This window comes from Spermophilus citellus (genome assembly GCF_964194105.1).
Source record: "Spermophilus citellus genome assembly, chromosome: 4".
NCBI classification, from domain to species: Eukaryota; Metazoa; Chordata; class Mammalia; order Rodentia; family Sciuridae; genus Spermophilus; species Spermophilus citellus.
Genome location: NC_138185.1, coordinates 117,120,416 through 117,136,804, shown reverse-complemented (window position 1 = coordinate 117,136,804; position 16,389 = coordinate 117,120,416). Strand labels below are relative to the sequence as shown.

Here is a 16,389-nt window from a genome sequence, read left to right as displayed (position 1 = left end):
CCCCCCAAAAAAAGATGTTCTTAAAAATCACATAATATATCGACAGTTATAAGTAATTTCAATGGAACAAATCCTTTTTTAAAAGTCAGATAACTTACCTTGTTTGATTTTGCCCCCAAACTGGTCTTCCAAAAGCCCATGGACCACTAGTTTGTAAATCATGGCTTGAGCTCGTTCCAGATCAGCTAATCCCAATGCTCTCTTTATGGGTGACCGCATGACTGCTCGCTTCACCATGTGTCGCATCAAGAACTGTAGGGCTGCACGCATCTCCACATCTTCATGAATAACTGGTGAGCTTGCACAGTCTGAGTTGTGGCCATTTTCAGCCAGGACTTTTGGTATCAACAACAGCTCAGCATATTTACTACAGCCAAGAAGAGCACTAAGTGATTTCATAGCACCAAGGTAAAGATAGGACAGCTGTACTGCTCTGATTTCTGACTGGGCTATGTCATGGTTTTTGGACACATGTTCGTGATTTTTTCTTTTTCCTTCTGTTATTTGATGTTGGGATTCCACTCCTGGCAATGTTTGATCTGAAGAAAATGAAACTATTTCATTTTCTGATTTGGAGTTTGTGGTACCCTGACTTTTGACATCATCAGCTGTTAATCCTGTTCGCACATCTAAAGTAGATTCACTCTCAGGTTTCTGATCAATGTCCCCTTTCTCTTCAGACTCATGTCGGTGTTTCTTTTCATGACGCTTGGTGCTCTGTTTCCCCATATCTTCATGAATGCCTGTTAGATATGTTAGGTCCAGCAGCACAGAAGCTGTCAGGCCTCGGAATCGTGCCACATCAAACGGCAGTGGTTCACAGGGCTCCAGATTATACAATGGAGTATCACTAGGCGACCAAAAAGTTGGGAAGCTTTAATAAAGATCAGAATGACACAGGAAAAAGAAAGTGAGGGAAAGACAGGAGGAAGGTACAGAAAATAATGTAGGCAAAACAAGATGTATTATGTACACAATACAAAGAATACTTTACACAAACTAAAGACATCATTACAGAGAGAAAAATGAGTCTATTATGAGAAAATGGAGAGTTGTGATGCTACATGAAAAGCACTGAGATGTTCATGTGCTTTCAAATGAGAATAGATTTTATTATATAATATAACCCAGGAACTGCAAACTTCTCATAAAGGGCCAGATAGTAAATATTTTAGATCTTGCAGAGTACATGGTCTCAGTTACCAGTATTCAACTGTGCCATTATAATACAAAAGCAGCCACTGATATACTAAAGAAAGGAGAGTGGCTGTGTAAATTTACTTCCAAAAATAGCAGGGAGCCAAATGTAGTTTGATGTAAGCTATTTGGAAAGTCTGTATAATAAATCTAGTTTATTTTGTGGGTAATAGCTCTTTCAAAGTCTTCATAGAAGACTTTGTTTCACTAAGAAATTTACTTTATAGTCTTCAATTAATGTTTCTAACTTATAATTTAAGCAAAAGTATGATTATATATTTCCTAACATTTGGCAAGAAATTCCTGAAGTTTATGAATGCTATAAACATAAAATAATACAAACTTTAACAAACATATAAGGTTTTGTTGTACTAATCTAAATTGTGATTCTGTCTTGTTTTCCTAATCCTGTTTTCCCTCTGCCTCATTTTTCTTACTTGTTTTCATTTACTAATTTACTTATTTTACTATACTGTATGCATATTAGTAAGGTAACATAAATCCTTTCTGAAACAAGGCAAAGAATATAAAAGGTAAACACTTTCATGTAACTTTGTAAAACCATCATTGGTTTTTCTTAGATTAGAGAAGTAGACATTAACCCTTGATATTGTGTGTAAAATTTATGTATGTATATTTTTCAACTAAGTGGGTCCATAGCATTCACTTGATTTTAAAACCATGATACTTCCATTAAACGCTAAGCACCACTGTTTCAGATATTGTTCTATGTCATATTAACGTATAACTTTATAGGAATCACATTAGGCAATATAATGAATAACCACATAATATCAACCAAAATCCATATTTTCAACTAATCCAACGATGTAGAGTAATAAGTCAGTTTTTTGGATAGTGATACTTGACATTTTTCTTCTTTAATAAATGAAGTTTCTAATTCTAACTGAATGCAAACACATAAGTGCTTTTAAGTACTCTGCTGTATCAAATAAATGGAATGATTATATCTATTAAAAATCTGGGGCTCAGGCTGGGGTTCAGTGATACAGCCCTAGCACTGTTGGGTACTGGGTTCAATCCTCAGCACCACATAAAAATAAATAAAATAAAGGTATTGTGTCCATCTACAACTTAAAGAAAAAAAAATTTTTTAAATGCTGCACATTGAGGGAATAGAAATATGGGTGCTTAAAAAAGCAGGGGCAGAACAAGAATACTTTAAGTCAAAGATAATCCAAAATGTAATTCTAGTCATTCAAATGTTCCCATGCTATACTCAAAGCCCTTCTATCAAAATAAAATCAACAGATCAGCTGGCTTGCTTTTTACTATCCCAGTATAGTAGGAATGACCAAAAAGCAGGAAACTGGACTGGAGATGTAGTTCAGTTGTATAGTGTTTGCCTAGCAAGCAAAAGACCCAGGTTTGATTTCCAGTACTCCATCTGTCACCAAAAAAGGCAGGAAACCAAATGAAAAACAGAAAGAAGGATTCCAATTAAACCTAACTAGGGATATTACCATTTCTTCACCAAAAAAAAAAAAGAATAAAACAAAAAACTATGCTTCTTCTTCTTCTTCTTCTTCTTATTATTATTATTATTATTATTATTCCTGGGGATTTAACCTAAGGGTACTCTACCACTGAGCTACACCCTCTTTTAAGACAAAGTCTTGCTAAATTTCTGAAGCTAGCCTCATACTTGCCATCCTCCTGTCTCAATCTCTCAAGTCACTGGTATTATAGGCATGCACCACAGTGCCCAGCAAAAATATTTGATGAATCACTAGTATTTCAAAGAACATGGGTTTGGAAATTTTTTTCCTTTATAAAATCATAGTACCAATAGTTAGCTGTATGGAAAAAATATTTTTAAAAACTCAACCAGCAATTCATCTAAAATACAGTGATTATACTTACTGTCCATGGGAAAAGTCCCGTTTCATTATTAAATATTCATTTGCTAAAAGTGTTAACTCAACAGATCATACCTGATGGTAATTTCTGCTTCATCCCATTGGACCTTGGCAGACGTGCTACCCTCTTTGACCACTCCCAGCAGCGTGGCATGGCGCCCAGTTTGCTTGTGAACACACCGACCTCCAACTCTAAGACCAGCATCAACTCCTCCTATCACTGCCAGAACTGGCCACACCTCTATGCAAAGAGTCCTCAGCTGTGGCTCTGAGAGGTCAGCAAGGCCATGTCTATTATGTTTACCTTTCTCTTCCTCTTTGTTCTCCTTCTCCTCTCTCATTTCATTTTCCTCTCGGCTCTGAACCGAGCGGCTTTTCTTTAGCTTCTGACCTGACTCTTTAATACATATCTTAATTTTATGTAGCCTTTCCATCATTTTTTTGTTAATGCAGTAAGTCCAACGGTCTGTTCGGTGAAGGATACGGATAAGTTGAATAGTGGCCTCAGCTAGCACTGCTGCTACTGGACTACAAATGGGGTCTCCTGGAAGTAAGTCCCGTGGTGTGCCTCGCATCTGCATATCACAAATTTTCACCTATATAAAAGAAAAGAGGGTGGAACATATGTGATATCAATAGGTTTCCTTAACTGTTAGTAACTATAAATTCTAGCACATGGAATTCCATGTGGAACTAGTGATTGATCACCTACTACACATGTAATATACCAACTGGCTCACAACAAAGAGGAAATGTTGCAGACCTACTGAAGTTACTAGCAGTATGGTACTCTGTAGTAAGCTGCCCTCTCATTTAAATCTCTTGTAGCCTGTGAATTACAGACCTGGTAGGACCAATCAGAAGATGGATATATGTAACTGAATTTAGTTCACAAAAGTCTGGAGTATACACCAGTTCTCATTATCAAGACTCCAGAATAATAATGTGTCCTAGAACTATCTTATATTGTTCAAGGGGAAGAAAGATAAAATTTTAAATCTATACAACTGGGATAGTTCCAATCTGGACATACACTGCAAACTGGAAGAGAGGAGTGAGACTTCAATTAATATCTTAATTCTACATAATCTTGGGAAATTATTTAATCTCTTTAAGCCTCAGTTTTACATCTGAAAAAAATGGCACAAATAATAGTACTGGCCTCCTACACTATTTTAAAAATAATATGAGCTGGCCATGGAAGTACATGCCTATAATCCCAGTGACTCAGGAGGCTGAGGCCATCTGTCCCTGGATTCAATCCCCAGTACCGCAATAGATAAATAAATAAATTAAATGAAACTATGCACATAAAGTGCTTATCAGTACAGTGCCAGGTACACTATAAATGTTTAAAAAAAAGGTTAACTATTATTAGTATTGTTTTTCTCAGAGATTCTGAAGTTTATCACAAAAAACCTTCCAGATAGAATAACTTGATTGTTACCTAATCTAAGGTTGTATAAATTTTTTCAAGGTTCCTTGCTACTGGAAAGCACCATGACCATAATTCTCAGCAGAACATGCCAGAACCTATTTTGGGATACAATAATATAATCAGGACAAGGGATAATATCAGGTAGGAGGAGGCCTGTTTACTTCATCTCCAGTTCAATTTTTATTGCCTACCTGTTCTAGAAGTAGTTCCCTTGTCTTGTGAAGAGCTAGCTTTAAATCATAACTCATGGAAATTTAATTTTTTAAATGTAAATTATTTTTAAAATATACTTTAAAGCATAGAATAAAAAGTAACTTTCACGGTTAGGGTCCTCCAATTTACCTAATTTGTAAACTTATTAGTATAAAATCACTAAAAATTCTTGAGAACAAACCTAAGTCACACTCCATCCTACAGTAAAGGATGGAGCAAGAAAAAAAATTTTTTGTCCATCAGTACAGGGAGACCAAAGAAAGGTTGATCTCTGTCTAGGTTTGAGAAGAGGAGAATAAAAAGGTTTCAGTCAGAAGGGATCCCTTTTAATTTTTTTCTCAAAAGTTTCAAATTTATACTATCCATAACATCTGAGAGCTCCCCCAGGTGAATTAATAAAAGGTAGCTCTCTATCATAACTGGAATTTTTATTACTCAGCTAGTGGCATCCTATCACATTTAAGATTATTTCTAGATTTCTCTCATGTCCATAATTGCCAATGAGCCACATTATCCCTAATTTAGTTCCTATAATTACCATAGTTGCACATAAATTTAAAAATTTGATTCACTATATCCAACTAACCAGAATATCAAATTGTGTCTTACTGTAAAGATAATTTCTAAAAGTATTTAACCTTATTCTATAAGAATGAATTATATGGGTCAGTACTCTTAATGGTATAAATAGCTTATTTATACTTATAAACTCTACCTGATGCTAAGAAATTTAATAAAAAAAAGAAAACAAATAACCTTTATGCTTAAATATAAAGGTTTTGAGGCTTCATTACCTTTTCACCTGGGTTGCTACTATAGAACATTACACATGGGTACAACTCTGCTGCATCCACATCTTCAAAAGCTAATTTAGGTTCCTACAGTATGACAGAAGTGAGGGAAAGAACAAGGAAACAAAAATATTTTTAAATTGATAACATCTAACCACATTAAAATACAAAGCCTTAGGAGACAAAACAAAAGTTACTATAGCCAAATTGCAACTACCAAGGAAATTCCACATATAATAAATGATTCTAATTTATTCATTTGTTTCAAAAATCTTACTGGGATTTAACACATTTCTGTTGTTAGTTTGGTGCTTGTAAGTATAAAAAGAGAAAGTATTAAAGACAAGGAAGAAGAAGGTAGATAATCTATACACTAGATAATTAGCACTTGAATAATTAACTATAAATTTGAAGGAAAAAAAGTTTATGAGTAGGTTTCAGTACCTCTCCATTTTTCCCAAAGGAAATAGTCCTGGCTTCCATGTCTAATACACAGGTAATGAAATCTCCTTGAGTAAAGCTGGACAACGTCAGTGTTTGTTCTCCATTGTGGTAGAGGTTACCACTGTAGGCCCTATAAAGCCACATATCTGAGGTGGTACGGTGGTTAAAGTCATGTACTGGCCAACGAGAAACTCCGACACATGTGCCTTCATTACCTCTGTTTTCCTTCACAATGTAAAACTAAAATAAATGTTATAATACTCATTAGTACTAAAAAAAAAAAAAAAATCTGTTTGTATGCTATTAACTGCATAGACCAAAACCAAAAGATTATGTTTATAAACAATATTTTTGCACTATGAGAATTTTATTAACTTTCTTTTCCACCTAAGTAGAAATAACTTGAAAATGAAATAAATTCATCAGTTTACGAAGATTTTAAAGGAAATTCATTCTTTTTTCCTCATTTAAATTTTTATTCTAGAATAAAATTTTATTCTAATTTTTACAAAAAATTAATGTCAGTAAACATATACTATTGTCATTTTCAACAACTATTTTAAGATTTTTCTATTTTAATTTTAACATTATAATTATTAATAAATATAACTCATGTAAATAAAAGCTCTGTGAGGTCCTCAGAATATTTATTTTATTTTTTAAAATTTATTTAATAATTCTAATCAGTTATACGTCAGAGTAGAAAGCTACTCAATTCATTTTACACAAATAGAGCAGAATTTTTCACTTCTCTGTTTGCATGAAGTAGAGTCACACTATTCGTGCATTCATACATGTACCTAGGGTAATGATGTCCAGGAAATTCATTTTTTACCTTGTAGAATGTTTTAAATTATTTCTGTGTCTTTCAACAAATGAATGGATAAAGAAAATGTGGTATATATACACAATGGAATATTACTCAGCCATAAAGAAAAATGAAATTATGGCATTTGCCGTTAAATGGATGGAACTAGAGAATATCATGCTAAGTGAAATAAACTAATCCCCCCTTCCCCCTGCAAAAAGGCCAAATGTTCTTTCTGATTTGTGGATGCTAACCCAAAACAAGGGAAATTGGGGAGGGGAATAATAGAAATAGATTAGACTACACAAAGGGTAACAAAAGGAAGGGAATGGGAGAGGAGAATAGGAAAGACAGAATTAATTGGTCATAACTTTCCTAATCTCATATTTGTATACACTACCCAGTGTAACTCCACATCATGTATGACCACAAGAGTGGGAACCTAATATTATAAGTTATACTTTATGTATGTATATCCTGCCAAAATACATTCTACTATTCTGTATAAATAAAAAGAAAAAAATAAAAAATAAAAAGGCCTGACTGCAATAGCAATCCTTGGCTAGTATCTGTGAAATCAACTGTAAATAGTTTCCTACACTGATACGAAACTTTTTTAAATGAAAAGGTTGCTCATGGGCCTACAACATTTGAAAAAAAACAATGTGGTTTACACTGAACACCAACTTTCCTTTTTGGAGTCTAGAATTTTGGTACATCAGGTAAAATATGACAAATATAACCAGTCCTCAGAAAAACCTTGGGCTCTGAGTCTCTAATGGGGATTCCTTTGAAACAACACATACATGTTGCTTGCTGCATTTTTGTTGCTGAGGAAACACTGTGCTTATGGGAGGGACAGAACATAAAAAAGCCATCACATGATTCTTCCATACAGTATCTTTCTTTTTCTTCCCTTATCATAAGGTTACATATCCTTACTACATCATTATATTAAATCTCAATTATGAGAACAACTATATGCTAAATCTTATGAATTCTCCTAGTGAATGTCTAAATATGAGGGTGGTCTTGGGGACCTTTGACACAGTAGTAGCAGCGAGATTACTAGAACAACCCTCAAAATAATAGAGTTAGAGCATTATTTGGGAAAAATAAAGAGAAGGAGTGGAAAAAAACAAATTCTAGTGCCTGGGTGGCTATGGAGTTACACACTGTATGAAACAGCAGATGAGGTACTAATTTGTTGTGAAAGGTAAGTTACCTAAAGAATTTCAAAATGATAAGTCCAACCACTTCTGGTTTCCATTTATGATAACACCTTACATATTGATAGAACATCGTTTACAAAATGATTTGAAAGTCCTTCCACATATTTTTTTTTCCTTTTTAACATCTTGGGGAAAAGGGACCAAATACAAAACGCTAACAAATGCTTAAAATTCTATGTACCTTCCACTGATAGCATCCAGAAGTTACTCCAGTTGATGCCAAGCCATATCCTTTTCCTCCACTGCCATGAGTTAAAATCTGTCCATTCTCCACTATGCAACACTGGGCTTTCTCTGGGTCAAAAGATACTTCTTGTATGGGAAGATTCTCATCTTCTTCCTCCAATTCTCCTTGCTTCTACAAGAAAGGAAGCTGGTTCAGTATTTTGAAGTAAACCAGATCTCTATTAAATTCTATGACTCTTTTATGCCACAAATATTTATTATCTACCAAATACCAGTTACTGTGTAAGGACATGTTCCTGCCAATCAAGAGGTTATTGTTCCATTAGGGGATAGAGAGACAAATGATGTAAGTATTGCAGTAAGAAAATAATAAAAGTTACATGATAGGTATAGTAGAAACATACATGTATAAGTATCTAACCATGCTTCAGAAAGAAACGTAAGTATTAAAAGAGAGTGGCTTCTGAGTTGACACTTGAATGATGAAAACACATTAAATGCTGGGTATGATATCACATGCCTGTAATCCCAGACATTCAGGTTCAAAGCTGCCTCTGCAATTTAGTGAGGCCTTAAGCAACTTAGCAAGACCCTGTTTTTTCTTTTTAACTTTATTTTTTTATGTTTTTAGTTGTAGTTGGACACAGTAACTTTATTTTACTTATTTACTTTTTATGTGGTGCTGAGGATCGAACACAGCGCCCCGCACAATGCTAGGCAAGCGTTCAACCACTGAGCCACAACAGCCCCAAAGACCCTGTTTCACAATAAAAAATTAAATAGGGCTAGGAATGTAACTTGGTGGTGGTAAAGCACCCAGGGTTCAATCCCCAATACCATAAAAAAAGGCATGAAGCAGATGACCAAAGAAGAGAAAGGCTCTTCAGGCAGTGTATATAGCATGTGCCAAGGCATGGAGGTGTCACAAAATTCAATGATTTAAAATCATTGCAAGCAGAATGAAATGTTCAGAGGATAAGAATGACAGAAAATAAGCCCACAAAGAGAAGAAACAAAATCATGAAAGGCCCTATAAGTCACATTAAGTTTGAACTAGCACAAATGACTTACATAGGGATCTGTGATCAGATGAGCAGTTTATCAATATCATTTTACCAGGGGTATATATAAGGAAGGCAAAGAGAATAATCAGGGAATTGCTGCAAGAGTTCAGGTAAGATATAGGGAGGGCCTAAATTCATTCAATAAGCATTTATTAAGCATCTACTCTTTGCATATGGTTGCAATATAAACAAGAGATAAAAAGAGATAAAAAGCAAGGAAGTGGCATAAGCTTACTACTGAAGGATAAGAAAGAAGATAAAGAAAGCTTCATGGATAAAAAATGTGATTTGGGAGGGTGGGAATGAAAGATAGGCCATTTTCTCTTTCTCCATTCTGTCTCCTCCATTTGTAGAGAAGGAGACAGAATGGAGAAAGAGAAAAATGGAATAACCAATAGAGCAAGGTCCCATAGAAGACTCTGAGTCACAGATAGGTGACAGGATATTCCTTTGTGCTGTCTAAAAAAAAACTTTTTGAAAGAATCACTTACGTGTGATTTTATTTCTTGTTCTTTTTCCTTTATCTGAATAGCATGTTTGGCCTGAGCAATGGGAGTCTCCCACATACAATCCGATAGAAGGGAAAACAGGCGCTCAACTACCTGTTTTATTGAAGGAAAAAAAGATAATGAAATTTATAAAGAGTAATTTTAAGTATTTTTAGAAAAGATGTAACTATAATATTAAGTCATGTTTGGTTTGATTATATAAATGTCTAGCAGCTATTTTTGGTGGTTATAAGTTAAATATATACTTTTAGAAAGATCATTGACACACTAGAAAGTAGTTTACATAGACTTTATGTTGCCTTATTATATACGGACACCTGATAAAGCTATACAACCTCACACATTTCGCTCTCTAAAGGCCCAACCTAGTAAGACACTCTACATACTGTCCTTTCCTTTTGATATTAAAGTTATTCCTAATCCCTCTACTTGTCACACTTCATAATTTCTCTTTCTCTTCCTTAAAAGTGAAATAACAGAGAAAGCAATGTTAAAAGTGAAAGTTATGCTACTGAATAAATGACACATTTATAACTAGAAAGGCTGTATATAAGTTTAGATTTGAAGTGAATAATGTTGCAAACGTGTAAAATATTTTCTATTAACTTTAAAAATAGAAACCTGAGCCATTTGGTCATCTTCTACTCCAGATTCACAAGCTGGTAGCACAGCTTCAAGAACATGAAGTGCAAGGAGCCTTGTTCTTAAGTTACCAACTAGAGGAATACCTAGAGGAAAAAAAGATGTTTGCTTATTATCAATGTTAAAATGATTTCCTTGGAAAAAATCCCTGAGACAGCTAAGCATTTATAAGTGGAATGAATGCATATAAATATCATGTTTACACACACACACACACACACACACACACACACACACACACGGAAAGCACTGTAATAACCACTCATGCCAGGTACTATACTATGTATTTCACACACTTTTACTCCATTAATCCTTATGGACCCTGACCTGTAGTCTCATTTTACTGATGAGGAAATAGGATTAGAGAATGTAATAATTTGCCAAGTAGAGGCAGAATTTTAAACATGTCTGTGAATCTCTAAAGTTTTTGTTTATTTGTACCCTCCCATTGCCTCTCCCTAGGTTCATGCCTTGACTGTTTCAAAGAGATCGCTAGAATTAATGGAGAGTAAGCAGTTTGTACTTTTCTAAAGATAGCCAAAGTAGAGATGGAATACTGATGCATAAATATGTACTTTAAACAATTCACATAACTATAATAAAACCAGTTTAAAATAAATAAATATATGAGTTTTATGTTTTAGGATTTTACAATATAAATTTCATCTTACTAAAGGAAAAAAACTGTTGTAAGTTATACTAATTAAGAAAATCTATGGTGAGAATATAAACATGTAAAATAACACATATTGTGGACCATCATTATGTTATGTTATGTTTTAGCATATTTAAAACACTAAAGATCATGAAAAAGTTCTGAAAATGAAGAGTGGTGATGGTTGTAAAAAATTGCTAAGATACTTAATGTCACTGAATTGTACATTTAAATAGTCAAAATGGTAAATTTTATATTATGCATATTTATCACAATTAAAAAACAAACAGATTAGGAAAGGCCTGTCAATATATTATCTATGTACATAGACCAGACTTTAGACTAAGAACTAGTAATTAAACTTATTGTATAGAACTATCATAGATATCAAACATTCATAAGGCATAATCAAGGTAACTGAAATCACATCATGATAAGAGAAAATGGACAGATACAAAAAATGAGATCAGAACCTATACCAAATTATATATTAAATGGTATGTTCATCACTTATTTTTAGAATATTTTACCGTCTGCACAAATAAAATCAGCTTTCTAGATTAAATCCACAATTTTCTCAGGTGCCACTTTTAAAAAAAAATATTTATTCACTTTTTAATTGTGACACAATACTTTCACTTTATTTATTTATTTTTATGTGGTGCTGAGGATCGAACCAAGGGCCTCGCATGTGCTAGGCAAGTGCTCTGCCACTGAGCCACAACCCCAGGCCCCTCCAGTGCCACTTTTTATTATTCATTTTCTATCATTTTTTTACACTTGTAACTGGAGCTTTCTTTCAATCAAATGAGAAAGAAAAGCTCTGAAATCAAGGTTGAATGTCCAATGTTGTTAAAATCTGGTATTCTCTTAATAAAATACATGTGATATATAAAAATATTCTAAAATAGAGGCCAGGGGGCACATACCTGAAGAACACTTCTGAGATGCTATATTAAGAAGCACCTCTGTCCACTTTGGGGAAGCCATTTTTGATTGAATTGCTTTTGAAGACACAACTCTTCGAAGAAAAACTAAGAAATCCCCTAGATGGAGTTCAGCTGCATGTTGTTTCCTAAGAGCAGCTGAAAATGAAGAAACAAGTTTACATCATAACCAAAAGTTAACAGGAACTAGTGATATCTAACAGAGCTTGTATTTGTATTGCACTATGCATAAATCTGATTCATAATCTAGGTTTTCAGTAAGCTAATGATTTTTGAAAATTTAAAGACTAGAATAGAGATAAGTTTAAAAACAAAAAAAGCCAAATGAAATATCTTTTACATCAGTGTACAAAAAGAATGAGCATGCTAGAATACATACTTGTTTTCCCATTTTTTAAAAAGTGGTACACTAAAAAACGATGGCTCCCTACCCAAATCTAGAGTTCTGCTAGATGGAATTTTGAGAACAATGATCTGTGAATTTGTATGAAAAAGTGTGTGTGTATGTGTGTGTGTGTGTGTGTTGTGTGTGTGTGGATTAGGAAGGAAGTTCACAATTTTAATTACACTTTCAAAAAAACCCTTGCTTCCCTTCCTCAACCAAATTATCACATCTTTAAAAAAAAGATTTTCTGTTCTGAAATTCTACAAAGAAACATATCCCTAAGCCTTAGTCTACTTTGCCTAAGAGCAAACTCTGTATAAGACCTTTCACACAATCTTGCCTTAAACAACCAATCTTCTCAGTTTCTCCATGGCATCAGCGCAAGTCTCTCTTTTGTCACTCTGAAGCCACAGAAAACTATCTTCCCTTTCTGTATCACACCACATTTTCTTATCACACACACCTTTCACACTTTCTCAGACTGTCAAAGTCTCATACAGAGATAGAATCAAAAGTGTGCCAGAATGGCCATCTCCAAGGGATAATAAAACATGGAAAATTAAAACAATTTGAAGATAAGAATATATATATAAAATATCACTTATATACATATAGTATGTATAATATGCTTTATACATATAAAACTTTCAGGAAGATTCTGACATGCTGAATTAAAGAACTCACTGACAAGTCACACGTCATGGAGATAGACTCCTGCCAAGGGGCATGCTATGGTGACAACAGAAGATAAGTAAACTACTCTCATGGGAAGATGCATCCAACTAATAGAAGAAATTTTGTTTTGCTGAGGTAGGTATGCAAGGCTATGACAGGAATAAAGTGCTGAGGATAATTAGAGAGAAAAAAACCCCACAAACTCTTTTCTATATTTCCTCCAAATAGAACCCTGCCTCTTCTTTACCCAAATGTTAAGTGAATATTTTTTGTATTAGTTTGAAAAATACAAAAGTATTAACCTGCCCCAGTTATCCACGTCTCACTCCAAGCTTGTCCCTATACATTCCTTCAAGATCCAGTTAAAAAGCTACCTCTTTTATGAAGACTTCTCTCTCAGCAGAGGGCCCTGGGTAAATCCCTTTATGAAGTCTGCATTCTACCTCCTATTGCCAGAAAGTATTTCTGGAGTAAAACGTAAGCCTGGAGACCTTAAATATAAAGCTGGTCAATAAAATCTGATGATATAGTTTGTGTTTCAGTGTCAATACTACATTTTAAATGAAGGCTATACCTTCCTTTTAATTATTTTATTTAGAAAGATTGGAGCTTATTAATATCTAGGCAGCCTGCCTCTGAATGCCTAGCCCCTACTGACTAAAGTCAGTCTTATACCTAGTTGTCTCCATAAATACGAAAGGATCCAATGCCCTTCTAGCTAGGATAACTGATAGAAAGGGACACGAACTCTGTCACACACGCTAAGATTCAGTCACAAAAGAACTGTTTCTCTCTTTACTGGACATGGAAGGATCCAGTTTTATGTAGGCTTTATAGGCTAAGTAACTGCATATCTTCTTTCTTGTGCAGGACTCAGCACAGACTGGTGAGAACCTGTTTTTTAAAATTATTTTTTAAATTTTCTATTCGAATTTGTTATATATGACAGCAGAATGTATTACAATTCATACTACATATATAGAACACAATTTTTCATATCTCTAGTTGTATACAAAGTATATTCATACCATTTGTGTCTTCATACATGTACTTAGGGTAATGATGTTTATTGCAGCACAATTCACAATAGCTAAACTGTGGAACCAACCTAGATGCCCTTCAGTACATGAAAATGTGGTATATATACACAATGGAATATTACTCAGCAATAAAAAAGAATCTGTTACCTTAACAACCCTTTCTCCTTCACTGGATCTCAGGAAAGCAGGTGGTGGCAAGAAAACCTTGCTTTCACTTTCTCATAGCTCTTTGTGTAAGGACTATAACTGTATATCAACAGAAAAAAGGAGCTTGCCATGGTTTAGCCTTTGAAACTGAAAAACTGGTCCTTAACTTTTAATATCCTCCTACATTCTGACATCTGAAATTTAAATATTTCTTTTGAATCTCTTGTAATACACTATAATTACCTGTTTACAAGATTGCCTCCCTCTGTACCCTGGGAAGTCCACAAGGTCAGAGCTAAGGCTTTATCATTATGCAACCCAAGGGTATTTCCTCTTTCTATCTGCCCATAAATCAACAACAATATTAATGATTTAAATAGCATTTCTATTTAATTTCTAATATTATTTATTATCATATTCCAATATTAAAATTAATATCCACTGAGCTTTCACAATGTCCCAGACACTGCTTTACATGTATTAGGTTATTGAATCCTCACAGCAATCTTCAGAGAGATAATTAATCTTATTTGACAATTGATAGAATTGGGGAAGAGAATGGTTAACTAACTGGCTGCTTCTCTCTGTCTATCCACCTAATCTAGAAAGGACTTAAAAAGGCCAGGAATAGTGACACATACCTATAATCCTAGGTACTCAGGAGGCTGAGGAGAAAGGATCACAAGTTCACAGCAAGTCTGGGGATCTTAAAATATCTCAAAATAAAATAAGGACTGGGGCTATAGCTCCATAGTAGAGCTCTTCCTAGCATGTTTGAGACCCTGGGTTCAATCTCCAATACAGTTTGAAACAAAAAAAAAAAAAAAAAAAAAAGAATTTTAAGGACTCCCAGAGTTGTTATGGTAATGAGTCATGGTAGATTTACAATCATTTTTTAATAAATGACAATTTTTGACCTTTATTCCTTTAGTTTTATAAATGATGTATGGCATCTATAAGTTCTTCTAAAATAGTGTTTACTATGAAACTGTGAGTAAATAATATGTCAGCAATCAAATATGTTGAAGAATTCTATTAGAGAATAGAGAAGCTGGGGGGGGGGGGGGAAACAATCTCTGATTTTAACCCAGCACCCAATATCTAACCCCTAATTCCAAGGAACCATTTAGGGTAGGACTATGGTGAAAAAGAGTATGTCAGGGTCAAAGGATAAGAAAATATCTGAGTCTACCTCCTCCCACCCCCAATCCCACACCATCTCCCACTAGGCAATACTTAACCTGGGGGAAATTGGTCACTAAAAATCTAGATTCTGAGCCTGGACAGCCAAGGAATGGCTAAACCTAGTGTAAAGGCAGTAGATTGCAACAGCAGAGTGAATAGACTCTAGGGAGGTTCAATCAGAAGCTCATCTAAAACATACATATTTGGAGAGAAAAGGGGTTTATAAATGAAAAAATAAAAATCTTTTCATAACCTACAATGGAAGGAAGTCTACATTCTTATCACATGCACACAAAGAGGATTCAATTAATATTTGTTAAGTAATGACAGAGAAAAAGGCTTATGATACCTCTGAAATCTTTCTTCTCGGTTTCTCCACTGGAATCAACTTTTTTTTCTTCTTCTTCTTCACCCTCTTCTCCTTCCCCTTCTCCAAAAGAAGCCATAAGTAGTACACCAGTTTGGGACAACAAATTCTTCAACTGACTACAAAGTAGATCCAACAAGGACTGAACTATCTTGGGACTTAGTTTATCAGCATAGGTACTACAAGAAATAAAAAAATAAGTGGTAAGAACACAGAATGGCAAACATTGTGAAAAATGTGGAAAGACAAGGCTCCACGTAATACTACCAAGAAATTTTAGTACTTACCCTGTAGTGATTGCTAGAATTTGGAGCAACCTTGTACTGGCCACTTTCAAAGCTGTGCTAAGCTGGGAAACACCTGTCTTTGGCAATAACTGCAAGGGCTGTCCTAACATGGTGTCTGTGCCACATAACTGTGATAATACATTTAGCAGACCAGTGGAAATTGCCAAAGAAACATCCACAGGTTGATAATGAACGCTCAAGGCAAATACTGTAACTAAAAGGAGACGCTGTTGGGCTTCTAAAAAAGAATGAGAGAGAGATAGTTAAGAATCTCCTTTGAAGTAAACAAAGCATTTA

The 16,389-nt window shown here is 34.5% G+C and overlaps 1 protein-coding gene across 6 annotated transcripts in view; it reads right to left on the bottom strand.

The window, feature by feature from the left end:
- Positions 1–16,389, bottom strand: part of HERC1 (HECT and RLD domain containing E3 ubiquitin protein ligase family member 1) — a 189,991-nt gene that overhangs the window by 63,457 nt on the left and 110,145 nt on the right. For 4 of the 6 annotated variants that reach the window (XM_081288631.1, XM_081288634.1, XM_081288635.1 and 1 more), the window contains exons 29-38: positions 16,093–16,330; positions 15,788–15,984; positions 11,989–12,144; positions 10,384–10,490; positions 9,745–9,855; positions 8,185–8,361; positions 5,964–6,203; positions 5,523–5,606; positions 3,153–3,673; positions 99–874 (exon numbers count right to left, since the gene is read on the bottom strand). In XM_081288631.1, coding sequence (XP_081144757.1) covers positions 99–874; positions 3,153–3,673; positions 5,523–5,606; positions 5,964–6,203; positions 8,185–8,361; positions 9,745–9,855; positions 10,384–10,490; positions 11,989–12,144; positions 15,788–15,984; positions 16,093–16,330 — 2,607 coding nt within the window. The remainder of the gene's footprint in view (positions 1–98; positions 875–3,152; positions 3,674–5,522; positions 5,607–5,963; positions 6,204–8,184; positions 8,362–9,744; positions 9,856–10,383; positions 10,491–11,988; positions 12,145–15,787; positions 15,985–16,092; positions 16,331–16,389) is intronic. The other 2 variants (XM_081288636.1, XM_081288633.1) reach the window with 2 other exon arrangements.